Source organism: Trichosurus vulpecula, chromosome 3, assembly GCF_011100635.1.
Source record: "Trichosurus vulpecula isolate mTriVul1 chromosome 3, mTriVul1.pri, whole genome shotgun sequence".
Taxonomy (NCBI): domain Eukaryota; kingdom Metazoa; phylum Chordata; class Mammalia; order Diprotodontia; family Phalangeridae; genus Trichosurus; species Trichosurus vulpecula.
Window position 1 is genome coordinate 151,402,178 of NC_050575.1, and position 12,952 is coordinate 151,415,129.

Genomic DNA, 12,952 nt, shown 5'->3' on the forward strand with positions numbered 1-12,952 from the left:
AATAATTCCTTTCAGTATTGTTCATAAACAAAAAGATATATGTTTAATCATGAATAACAAATGATGCTCTATTAAAGTCTTATCTGAGATTTCCTTGGCCTAGTGTTCCCAGCTGTGAGAAGTGTTGTTTTTTCCTGACTTGAGATAACATTCTTCATTTGATTTTCATTTTCTTTTAGTCTAAAGCATTTAGGATTTCAACTCCACTTACTGGCCGCAAATACATTAAGGAGAACAACCCTTATGTGACCCCTGTTTCCATAGCTACTCACAGCTTGAGTCGTCTTCACACCATGCTGGCAGGCCTCAAAAATTCACCAAGTGAGAAATTAGAACAAGTTCTAAGGTTAGTTTGAGCCATGGATACCAGGCCATTATAATTGAAAATTCCTAATATATTTAAAGTGACCAGGAAAATATAGTACTTTGCTTGCCTTGTTCAGTGCAAAAGTATTTCTTGAGCACCTACTCTGTACTACCAGTCACTTTGGTAGGTTTGTTGTTGTTAAGTCATTTTCACTTGTATCTGATTCTTTGTGACTCCTTTTGAGGTTTTCTTGGCAGAGATACTGGAGTGGGTTGCCATTTCCTTATCCAGCTCATTTTGTAGATGAGGAAACTAAGGCAACCAGAGTTAAGTGACTTGCCCAGGGTCACACAGGTAGTAAGTGTCTGAGGCCAGTTTCCTGACTTCAGGCCCAGCACTCTATCCCCTGTACCACCTAGCTGCCCTACTTTGGTAGGTACAGAAGTATAAATAATACCTTACAGTATAGTTGAAAAGGTAAGACTAAAATAATCAAGTTGATAGAAGACAATACATAATTGAATGCCAAATTATATGATAAAAGTAGTGTGGGAGTTCAGAAGGTGGGAGATCCATCAGGACAGATTTTAGGGATAGTTTCCTGTAAAGAGTGGGTAATACATGAACAAGCAGATGGAAGTGGTAAATCTCATGTATAAAAATTAGGAGAAAAGTAGCAATAATTGTATTTTTTCTCTTACCTTTGTTTCCCAAGTGCCTAGCACAGGGCCTTGTGCATTATAGGCATTTAAAAAATGTCAGTTTGTTAAATATATACATACATATGCATACACACATACACTACATATTGGAGGTGTGGGGGTGTGTGCACATGTGTGTGCAGTATATTTTTCCAGGGACCAGTGTAGTGTAGGATAGAAGAATGGGAACTGGAGTAGAACTTGGGAGTCCCAAGACCTAAATTTTAGCTCTAACTCTGCCACTGATTTTCTCTGTCACCTTAGACAAGCCATTTCACTTTCTGGGTCTGAGTTTCTACTTCTGTAAAACAAAGGTAAATGATAGTTAAGCTCCTGTCCAACTCAGAAATTCCATGGTGCTACAGTATAGGTTGGTATAGGAACCCAATTTGTAGGAGTCTCATTAAGAATTTCCCCTGGGGGTTCATTATTCAGTAATTGCCAGCAGTTATAATTACATGAGATTGTTACCATAAAGACTAAGCACTGTCCATGGGTGCCATTCGTGGTCATAAAGCAAAGGCAGGCAGAAGGCTAAAAAGGAGAGGAAAACTGAAGAAGGAAAAGCAGGAAAGGAAAAAAAGATGTGTGGCAAGAGGTTGCATGATACAGTGGAAAAGAACTTAGAACTTAGAGTTAGACTACCTACGGTTAGATCCTAGCCTTGGTGGAAAAGTCATTTAACCTCTGCCCACCTCTGGAAAATGAAGGAGTTGAATTAGATAATTTTCAATATCCCTTTTAGCCCCAAATCTGTGACTCCAGCCTGATCATCAATGGTGTGTGTCACATTGGCAAATTCTGTTAGCCCATAACACAGGTTACAACTCCTTGGTCTCTTTCCTGCAGATTTTACTTCTAACTTAGACATGACATAAGGGTACTTTGTAGTTTTTGTACAAGATATTTCATATTACTTTAAATGTGTATTAGCAAAAGACAGAACTTTGATCAGTCTGTGCCTTTGTGACTACCCAAAACATTTAAATTAGATCTTATGTTCATTCTTTTCTAGGGCCTGTACCAGGGATCCAACTCAAGCTATTGCTAACAGATTGAAAGAAATGTATGAAATATATTGTCAGCACTCCCAGACAGATGGCGATTTTAGCAGTTGTGCTAAAGGTATGGTTTAGCATTAGCTATGTTGCACTGTTCTTTGAAGTTGAGTTAAACGTGGCCCTTTTTTGATGAATCAGAAATGTGGGTGAGAGATTAGTGACATGGTAACATTTACTTCAGACTGTGGGATAGAATATACTATCTGCTTCTAGCTGGCTTGGTTTCTCTGTTATCCAGATGGCAGGCCTGTCTCAAAATGGATCAGCTTCAAACCCTCATCATACTGGATCTTAATTCCTTTGTAATATTTTGAGGAAAAGAAATTAAGAATAGTAATCGCTTAACATAAGGATGCTAGATCTAGCTGTTTTGTGTTAGAATGTTATATGCAAGGCTTGGGTAGTGTTATAAGTGATTAAGCAGATTATAATGTGTCTTATAAAAAGATAGTCTCCTCTTCCTTGTCACCCCCAAAATAGACTTCAAGTTAACAAACACAAATCTTGTCATCTTAACTGAATGGTACTATGGTCTAGAGTTCTTCATTAAACTAAATTTCATTTTACAACTGTAAAAGAGTAATATAAACAAGCATATTCAGAGACTTATTATTGGTTAAAACACAAATAGTTATGACATATATCTGAGATCTACAGTTTTGTTTTGATTTTGATTTTTGTGGAGCCAAACCATTTCTGGTTTGGTGTTTTAAATTTAGGTGTTTTTAAATTTAATTTTTTTTTTCTGTAGAAATTGCCAGCAAACATTTTCGCTATGCAGAAATACTTTACTATAAGGTATTGGAATCAGTCATTGATCAGGAACAGAAAAGACTGGGAGACATGGATTTATCTGTAAGTATAAATAACCAAGGTTGAGATAAACATGGTCATTAAGACATTCATTGTTGTCTGAAAGATAATACAGAAAAAAAAAGAAATGGAGGGAATTTAACTGAGCATCTGGGGAAACATGAGCCATTGGCCTTAGCATAATATCCGCACAAATCACAATTCAGTGGACCCCTCATCTCATCCTTGTGGGTACTTCTTTCTGCACATCACAGTCTGTCTTTTGTTCTCATCTTGTGCAATTCTTATCTCATTTCTCCCTTAAGTCCTTCATAAGGGATCTCCCCAGTGTGCTGGAAGCCTTCCTATAGGTCTTTTTATGTTTTGTGGCTATCAAGGCAGAATTCAGGCTGTGTCTATGTTATCTGTCACTCTTGCTACATGACCAGCACATTGTGAGGAATGAAACAAGTGAGGAGTAAAACAAGGATATCTGTTTTTACTACAGCCACGGAGGGCATGCCCTTTTCAGGGACCAAATGGACAAATTTCTTGTAGATGCTCATATCTGTAGATGGCATTATTCTGACTGTTCCTCAATCACCCTAATATTTAAGGCCCTACATAATGTGATCTATGATCACTATAAAGAAATTGGCCTAAACTGTCCGTGCAGGAGAAGCTAATGGATGAAACATACTCATTGTCTAGATTTTGACATCATAACTTCAATTCCATACAAGTCTATATCTTTTTGGATATAGTTTAAAGGTTTCCCAGCATGGCCATCGGGAAGCTGTAGTTTTAAAACTGTTTTAGGTGAGGGCATTACATTTCAAACCTTCGAGATTTAGTTAAGTTTACTTGAATACATAATGAACTTGTGAGCTTCCATTTAAGCCTTATAGAAGTAGTGAATTAAGTATTGAAGGCCCTTTAAGCATAAAAGAACCCTTCTAAATGGTTGCATCCTCTTCAATATACAGTAGCATATTAAATAAATTATAGTAGCAAGCTTTATATTTACATTTAAATAAACATACCAAACTAGTAGGCAATGTAAGAATTTTTCCTAAGCTGATCTCTCCTAAGAAAACAAATTGAGTTCATTTCTAATTCTAAATATTTACTTTTTAGAACATGAGTTAATATGTTGCTATACTGTTAAGTAAAAGAATTAACATTTTGTTTTCTAAATTTTAAAAAGAAAGTAGGGGTGGGCAACTTCCAATTCCCAGATACCATGATTAATATTTTTCTCTTCTAGAGAGATTGATTATATAAGTTCATATACAGTCTAGGGTTCCAAGATTTCATTGATGTGAGTATTCTCCCTGTTATTAGAGACAGACGTTATCTTAGTAGAAAGTCACACATACAGAATTAAACAGAATTTGAGAGTTGGAAAGTGACTCAATAGTCGTCTAATCAGAGTCACTGTGGTTAAAAAAAAGTCATCTTCTGGGATGGCCAATTTTTATGGTAATGAACTCCTTTAAACTTAACTAAGCCAATCTTTTGATTACAGATATACATAAATAATTTATCACTGTACTTTTATTTATAGTCCTTTCAGTTTGGTAAGATCTGCTGGTGTGGGTATAGTGTTTATCTAAAATAACCACTATATCACAATAAAGCATTAGAGAAGTATAGCTTTATTAGAAGACAAGTACCTTCCTTGCCCATAAGGTATCTCTAATACCTTTGTTTCCAAAATGGCTATAGTGAAGGTTGACTCTTTCATAATTTTCTTGGAAAAAATATATTCCCATTCTTTTGACTAGCCAGGAAGAGATTGATGCTTTCAGTATTTTCAGTTCACTGTGAAAATACTGTCTCTTTGTAGTAGTCTAATGTTTCTGTATCTTACTGACTTTATTTTACAGGGCATACTGGAACAGGATGCTTTCCATAGATCACTCTTAGCCTGTTGTCTTGAGGTCATCACTTTCTCTTACAAGCCTCCAGGGAATTTCCCTTTTATTGCAGAAATCTTTGATGTACCACTTTATCATTTTTATAAGGTATTTTTAAAACTCAACACTTATATTTTATGGGGATTAATCCATGTATGACTTCAAAAGAAAGCAGCCCGATTTAAATTATCCTCCTGTTAAGTCATCTTTTGTTGTTTAGTCACTTCAGTTGTGTTTGACTCTTCACAACTGGCAGAAATACTGGAGTGCTTTGTCATTTCCTTCTCCAGCTTATTTTAGAGATGAGAAACTGAGGCAAACAGGGTTAAATGACTTGCCCAGGGTCACAGAGCTGGTAAATGTCTGAGACCAGATTTGAACTCAGGGAGATGAGTCTTCCTGACTCAGGCCTGGCACTCTATCCACTGCACCACCTAGTCACCCTCAAGTCATCTAGTTGCATATTAATATTTCAGTACATGTCTCCTCCTTTTATTAGGTACTTAATGATTTCTAGATCTCCATCTGGAGGAACAGAAAAGAAATAAAATAGTATTTATTACAGCTATTCACTTCACCCACATTAGAAATTTGAACTTTTATAAATATGTTGAACTAAGAAGACAAAGGAAATAAGCAAACCAGTCACAGTCTGTTATGTCGTGGCAGCCTTCCCTTTTATTCTGTGAAAACTGAATATAAGAAATGTAATTGTCTTTCTGAACAAAAGGCAAAAGTTTTCTTGAACATGGTGATTGATGCCAGATAATCATGGATGAAATTATATATCTGTTAGTTGCTTCTTTCATGGCTTTGATTAACTGTACCAACAAATTTTTGTCAGGGCATGGATATAACCCAAGTTTTGGTCACAATTTTATTACATAGCTGAAATGTTAGGAATATTTATTCTGCACCCTAAATGAAGCAGAGTCTGTTTCTTTATGACAGGTAATAGAGGTGTTCATTAGAGCAGAAGACGGCCTCTGTAGAGAAGTGGTGAAGCACCTCAATCATATTGAAGAACAGATCCTAGACCACATGGCCTGGAAGCCAGAGTCCCCACTTTGGGATAGAATCAGAGATAATGAAAACAAAGTTCCTACCTGTGAAGAGGTTTGAAAATTTTGTGATGGCATCTTTTTTACAGAAAAGATAGAATGATAAAATCACCATCCCATTTTTTAGAAAGGAGAAAGATTTCCATCTACCTCATTGGTTATTCTATTGATACAGTCTCTTTAAAAAAGGATTTAGGAGTGTCTTAAGTTTAGAGAATGCACCTGTGGCAGAGTTAAATATTAAAACCCAGGTCTCCAAACGTTAATGTGTGTGAATTTAAGTTTTAAGTTTTAGTATTGTAAGTAAGAAAAGTTTGTAATGGAAATGTTTTTCCCCATAAACATTATTTGCTTATATAATAGGTGCATTACTACTACGTATGAATATATAGTATTCATAATTTCTGGAAAGTTGGAAGGATTTTTGTTCAATTCTGAAATAAAATCTTTGGAAGATATACTTAAACTCATCTTACTGATTTTCCCTTCCATTGATCAGTGTCTGAACCTAAGGCTGGCAGGTATTTGAAGTGTTAGGTATTCAACAACCTAAATTGTAAAAGGCAGCTGAGATAGCATTTAAATCTCAAAAGCAACAACTAGATAAACTATCAACTCGTTTGTTTTCTTTTTTCTCATAATTGCATTTGTGCATCCTATGTAAATCATTTTGTTTAGGTTATGCCACCTCAGAACCTGGAACGGGCAGATCGAATTAGTGTGACTGGCTCCCCTTTGACTCCAAGAAGAGTTAATGAAGTTCGTGCTGAAAGTGGAGGATTGGGAAGAAGTAAGTTCAAACTCACAGAAGCTCAAAATGGAGACTTCTGACAGCTTTCAAATGTAGACATAGGCCAGATTTGGGGAGCAAATAAAACTAAGCAGGCAAAATGCTCCACTCATAGCGGGAAGCACATATACTTGTGAGCTGGCACACATGTGACTTGGATTCTGCCCTTGGAGATGTGTATTACTGTATGTGACTGAAAAATCACTGTGGCGGAAGAAAAAGATAGAACAGTGAAGATGCAGTGTGTTTATTTCACTGAGTTAGGCAGTCTGAGATCTTTCTGACCTCTTACTAGGTATGAATTACGTCATCAATTTCCACAATTATTGGAAAACTGCATCATCTGAAGGCCTAGGCTGCCATTAGAGGGAAATTTGTTGTGATTGTAATAATTGTTATGCTATATTTCTGTTATGCCATATTACTATCTTCATTAGTCTGTTTTATGTCCAATTCCATGATTTTTTGTGACTTGCCCAGCTCTGGTTCTAGGAAAAATTTTACTTTTTTATCAAGTGCTCCTGTATGTAAAGTCCAGATCATCTCTGGAAAACAGGGACAGGGTCTTCACTCTTGCATTCTGTACATAGTAGACACAGAGTGAGTGTTTGTTGATAATCATTGTTTTGTCTGTAATCATCTTTTGAGAGAGGATTCATACATCCCCTATCATGGTTAAACCTTATTATCCACTTGATTCCTTCACATTTCTGCTGGACTTACACATAACCAATCCTTTTTCCATCATTAGTATGGTCAATTTGTTTTTTTCTTCCCAAGGCTGCTATCCCACTTTGACCTAGTGAACTAAGATTACATATTACCTAAGGGATTGAATTCTGATCCTGTCTTTCTGACCTTTCAGTTTTGTGTCCAGCTGTAAACTTAATAATCTTGTTTTCTAGTCTATCAATGTAATATTGATAGAAATCAGTAGTAGTCTCAAGCTAGCTCTTGTTGATACCCCTTCTTAAATTTTCACAATATTTCCTAAAAGAAATTCCTGTACAGGTAACCATTGAAGATTGGGAAAGTATATTTTTGGAAACCTTAGACATTTGTGCAGAATGCCAGAAATAACTGGGTTGAGCCAGTAAATCTGTTTGAGGAGGAGACACTCATTTCAGACAGAATTTAGTGTTGGCGTTGTTGTTGTTGTTGTGGGGAACTTTATATGTATGGATGAAAGAAACAAAAATTCAGATAACTGGAAAATCTGATTTCCACCTTGAGCTGTAACTATAGTAGGGTGATGAGGGTTTTCCCTGAAGTACTAATTTAGAAGGGGCTGGAAGCACTTGCAGAATCACAGAATTTCATAGTTGGTAGTGACCCTAGTCCTGCCAGAGAATCCCCTCTACAACATCTCAGACACAGAGTCACGAGCATCTACAAGGCCTCCAGGGAGGAGGACATATCCACTGCCTCCCAAACCATCCCATTGTTCCACATTTGGAGGGCTCGAATGCTCTTCCTGACATCGGACTTCAATTTGTCTATTTGTGTTGTCTTTCCGCCCACTGTTCCTAGTTCAGTCCTCTGGGGCCAAGCAGAATAAGTTTAATCTCTTCCATAGCCAACATAGAAACAGTTTAGCCTGTTGTTTCCCAAAAGAATTAAAGTAGGAAGCTACCACCTGCAAGCACTCCCAGGTGAGTTAGCCCTGCAAGCTCACTCCCCCTACAACTGAATTTGTCTGGAATACATTTCATGCTGCTTGCCCCGGAGTCAAAAATTGCTAATTATGGCTCAGTTTCCATATTGTTTTGCTTTCATCAGATCTCCCTTTCAGAGCTTAGCTATAATTGGTCTTGTGCATTACAGTGTTCACCTGTCTCTGGAAGTGAAATGGTTTTTTAAAATGTGTTATTTTGCCCTCAGGCCTGACGACATCTCCTACCACATTATATGACAGATACAGTTCCCCGACAACCAGCACTACTCGGAGGCGGCTTTTTGTGGAGAACGATGGTCCCGTGGATAGTGGGGCATCTGTGCGGGTTTCCCCACAGTCCCTTGTCAATCCAGTGCCATTGCAAAATGTAACAGCAGAGTCTGTGTCTGTCACTCCAGTCCCTGGACAGACATTGGTCACCATGGCAACTGCCACCGTAACAGCCAACAATGGGCAAACCGTGACAATCCCAGTACAAGGTTAGATGGTGGGGGGTGCGTGCTAAGTTATGTCTATGTGAAGTTGGAGAACCAAGGGCTAGAGTGAGAAAGAAACTTACATTGAAATCCCCTATCTGGAGATTTTTCAGGTTTTTATTTTCTTCCTATTTCTCTGTAACAAATTGTAGGTATTGCCAATGAAAATGGAGGGATAACATTCTTCCCAGTCCAGGTCAGTGTTGGCAGTCAGACTCAAGCTATGACTGGCTCCATTCAGCCCCTCAATGCTCAAGCCCTGGCTGGGACCTTGAGCTCTCAGCAAGTGACAGGAACAGCCTTGCAGGTCCCAAGTCAGGTGGCTAATCAACAGATTTCCTCCACTGGACAACAGCAGAGGCAGAACCAACCTTTAACCAGCATCAGACCCAGGAAAACAAGCTCCTTATCCCTCTTCTTTCGAAAGGTACCCTTTCTCCTGTAGTTACCCCAGCACTGTAATAATGTGGGCATTTTTAGGAATATAAGTTATAAAGAAACTAAATTAAAATTGCTTTGCCTTTCCAACAGGTTTACCATTTAGCAAGTGTTCGTCTCCGGGATCTCTGTGCTAAGCTAGATATTTCTGATGAGTTAAGGAAAAAAATCTGGACCTGCTTTGAATTCTCTGTGGTGCAGTGTCCTGAGCTTATGATGGATAGACATCTCGACCAGCTATTAATGTGTGCTATTTATGTGATGGCAAAGGTATTAACCACTGTGAGGCAAAAAAGAATTTGATTACTGAAAAGGGTCTGGGCAGAGATGTTAACCCCTCTTCACTGTCTTTCCAGGTCACAAAAGAAGACAAATCCTTCCAGAACATAATGCGTTGTTATAGGACACAACCGCAGGCTCGGAGCCAGGTCATTATGTTTGTCATTTTGGTTCAGGGCTGTAGAAAACTTAGTTTTTATTAAACATAAAAATCAGCCAATTAAGTCAGAATATAACTAAAACACATTTTAAAAATTCCTCAGAAGAAATAACTGGGAACTTTATTCCATGTAAAACAATGACTCTCTTTTGTGTGTCAATTTTATTTATTTTTTTTAAGGGGGGAAGGCAGGGCCATTGGGGTTAACTGACTTGCCCAAGGTCACACAACTAGTAAGTGTGTGTCAAGTGTCTGAGGCTGGATTTGAACTCAGGTTCTCCTGACTCCAGGGCCAGTGCTCTACTCACTGTGCCACCTAGCTGCCCCAGCAATTTTATTTTTAAAAGAGTTTTCAGAAGACAGCCATATTAAATAGATGTTGGTTGGTTGTCTCTTCAGCTTTACCATGAATTAGGAAATTAACATCTATTAATGGTCTTTTCCCCACCAAAGATGTCAGTTTTCCACTAGATGTGAAAAAATAGGCAAAAACCAACATATGGGCACAAAGATGGACCCAAATAAATAGATTTTCTTTTTTGCAAGAGCAATTATGATGAATCAGTGTGTCAGTTTGAAAATTGAGGTGGTCAGGTTAGTGGGAAGAGGCCCTGGACTTGTTACGGAGTGCCTTCATCTTAAGTCTCTGAGTCTTCCTGTAGGTGTATAGGAGTGTCTTAATAAAGAGGAGGAGGAGAAGAAACTCCGCTGGCAGTGATAGTAGAAGCCACCAGAATTCCCCTACAGAAGCGAACAAAGACAGAAGTAAGTAGCGCCTTAGTGAATTAGTATGAAATTAGAAATGTCTTCCCTTGACCAAAAAATCAGAAATATTGTTTTAGTAGAAAAAAAATTAATTATACTTCTTTAGATACATGAAAAATACTCCTGCCAAGTTCTGGATGAGGTTCAAAGATGATGTCTGACAGGAATTTTTCTGTTCACTGGTTTTATGGCAAGTAGTAGCCAAGAAAGGATGCTGGAAATATTAGGTAATCCAATCTGCCCAGGACCTGGGCTTCTGAAAATACTGATACCCCTCTTGTGGGGGCAGGATAAATGAGGACAACACTTTCTAAATGATCATTTAAAACTCAGCTAAGTAAACACACTTTATACATTTATTTGCCACAGGTGCTCACCAATTTGCTACCTGGAGATCAAAAGTGCTTTAGTCATAAAAAATGAAAAATATTTTGAATGCTTAACTGTGTACGTGGCACTGTGATTGATTTGCTATAATGTTGTTTTAAGTTTACAGGTATGATATACTATGAATAACAGATGCTCCTCCATGCTAGGGGGCCAGAGGATATAAACATAAGTCAAACTTACCCTTTAACGCAAATGTTCTTTTCTGATACAGTATAAATAGCAGTCTCCTGTGATTACCAGATTGGTTTAGCAACATGTTATGTAATACCTTTTATTATTACATCTCTTCTAGCAAGCAGAGACTCCAGCCCAGTCATGAGGTCCAGTAGTACTCTGCCAGTTCCACAGCCCAACAGCGCCCCTCCAACTCCTACTCGTCTCACTGGTGCCAACAGTGACATTGAAGAGGAAGAGAGGGGAGATCTCATTCAGTTTTACAACAATATCTATGTAGAGCAAATTCAAACATTTGCCCGGAAATACTCCCAGGCTAATGCAGTAAGTTTAACTATTATCTTCACTAATTTTCAGCAATGTGTTATTTTCTGTGAGTTTTCTCATTTAATTTGGAAAATTAAGAGGGATTTATTAAAAAGTAATGCAGGCAAGTTTAACAGAAGTACTGCTATGGTACTGTAGTTTCAGTTATAGTAAAGTGCTCTAGAAATGTTAGTGGTATACATCCCAACCCATAATGTTTCTTATTTGTCAGGCAATAAACATTAAGCACCTACTATGTGCCAGGCACTGTGCTATGTTCTAGGGACACAAATGAAAAGACAAAAGACAATCCCTGGTCCTAAGGAGCTCCCAGTCTTAATGGAAGAGACAACATGCAAACAACTATGTGCAGACAACATCTATACAGGATAAAGTGGAGATAATCAAAAAGTCTATGAAAGGCTTCCTAGAGAAGGTGAAATTTTCACTGGGATTTGAAGGAAACCATGGAAGCCAAGAGATGAAGAGGGATAGCATTCCAAGCATGGGAGACTGCCTGAAGTCAGAAGGTGGAGGATGTTGTTAAGGAAAAGCAAGGAGGCTGGTGTCACTGGATCACAGAGTACTTGGGCAGGAAGGGGGCAGTGAACAGAGACAGGGAGAAGAGAAGCTTATAAGGTATGAGAAGATTGCAGAGATGAGGGACAAGCAAGATTATGAAGGGTTTTGAATTTCAAAGGATTTGATACTTGGTCCTGAAGATGATAGGAAATCACTGGAGGGTATTGAGTAGGGTGGCAACATGGTAAGACCTGTACTTCAGGAAGATCACTTAGACAGCTGGCTGGGAGTAGGGAGAGGTTTGTGGCAAGAACAGCAACCAGTAGGCTATTGCAGTAATCCAAGAATTTGGTGATAAGGGCCTGCATCAGGGTGGCGGCAGTGTCAGAGTTAAAACTGGAAGTATATATCAGATAAGTTATAAGGATTGAATTGACAAGATTTGGCAACATCTGATGGGGCCTGGGGAGAGACAGTGAGGAATTGAGAATAATACCTAGTTTTCCAGACTGGCAAGATGGTAGTATCCTCAACAGTAATAGGGACGTTAGAAAGAAGAGAGGGTTTGGAGGGGGAGGCCCCAGGGGAAGGGAAATAACAAGTTCAGTTTTAGACATATGATCAGTTTAAGATGTCTATGGGACATCCAGTTTGAGATGTCCAAAGGACAGTTGCAGATGTGAGACTCATCTGAGTGAGGTCAGCAGAGAGGTTAGGGCTGGATAAATAGATATGAGAATAATAGCAAAGAGATAATCACTGAATTCAAGTTAATGAGATCTCCAAAAGAAATAGCATAGAAGGTGAAGAGAAGAGGGCCTAGTACAGAGCATTAGGGGGAAATGGGTGTGACCCAGGTGAAGGATCCAGTAAAGGAGATTAAGGAGTGGTCAGACAGGTAAGAAGAAAACTGGAAGAAAACAGTCATGAAAATTTAGAGAGTGTCATGGAGAAGAGTACTCAGTATTGTGAAAGGCCATAGAAAGGCCAAGGAGGACACAGATTGAGAAGAGGCCAGTAGATTTGACAATTAAAACATTAGTAACTTTGGAGAGAGTAGTTTCTGTTGAATGATGAATTTGGAAGCCAGACTGGAGAGAGTGAGAGGAAGGGAAGTAGAGGGCTTCTCAAGGAAG

The 12,952-nt window shown here is 38.4% G+C and overlaps 1 protein-coding gene across 1 annotated transcript in view; it reads left to right on the plus strand.

Annotated features, from left to right (window-relative positions):
* The window catches only part of RBL2 (RB transcriptional corepressor like 2), a 41,583-nt gene that overhangs the window by 23,252 nt on the left and 5,379 nt on the right, over nt 1–12,952 (plus strand). The window contains exons 9-20 of the mRNA XM_036748371.1: nt 180–346; nt 2,024–2,133; nt 2,821–2,924; nt 4,751–4,888; nt 5,732–5,896; nt 6,520–6,631; nt 8,513–8,785; nt 8,935–9,209; nt 9,314–9,490; nt 9,577–9,648; nt 10,322–10,424; nt 11,107–11,312. Of these exons, the coding sequence (XP_036604266.1) occupies nt 180–346; nt 2,024–2,133; nt 2,821–2,924; nt 4,751–4,888; nt 5,732–5,896; nt 6,520–6,631; nt 8,513–8,785; nt 8,935–9,209; nt 9,314–9,490; nt 9,577–9,648; nt 10,322–10,424; nt 11,107–11,312 (1,902 nt within the window). The remainder of the gene's footprint in view (nt 1–179; nt 347–2,023; nt 2,134–2,820; nt 2,925–4,750; nt 4,889–5,731; nt 5,897–6,519; nt 6,632–8,512; nt 8,786–8,934; nt 9,210–9,313; nt 9,491–9,576; nt 9,649–10,321; nt 10,425–11,106; nt 11,313–12,952) is intronic.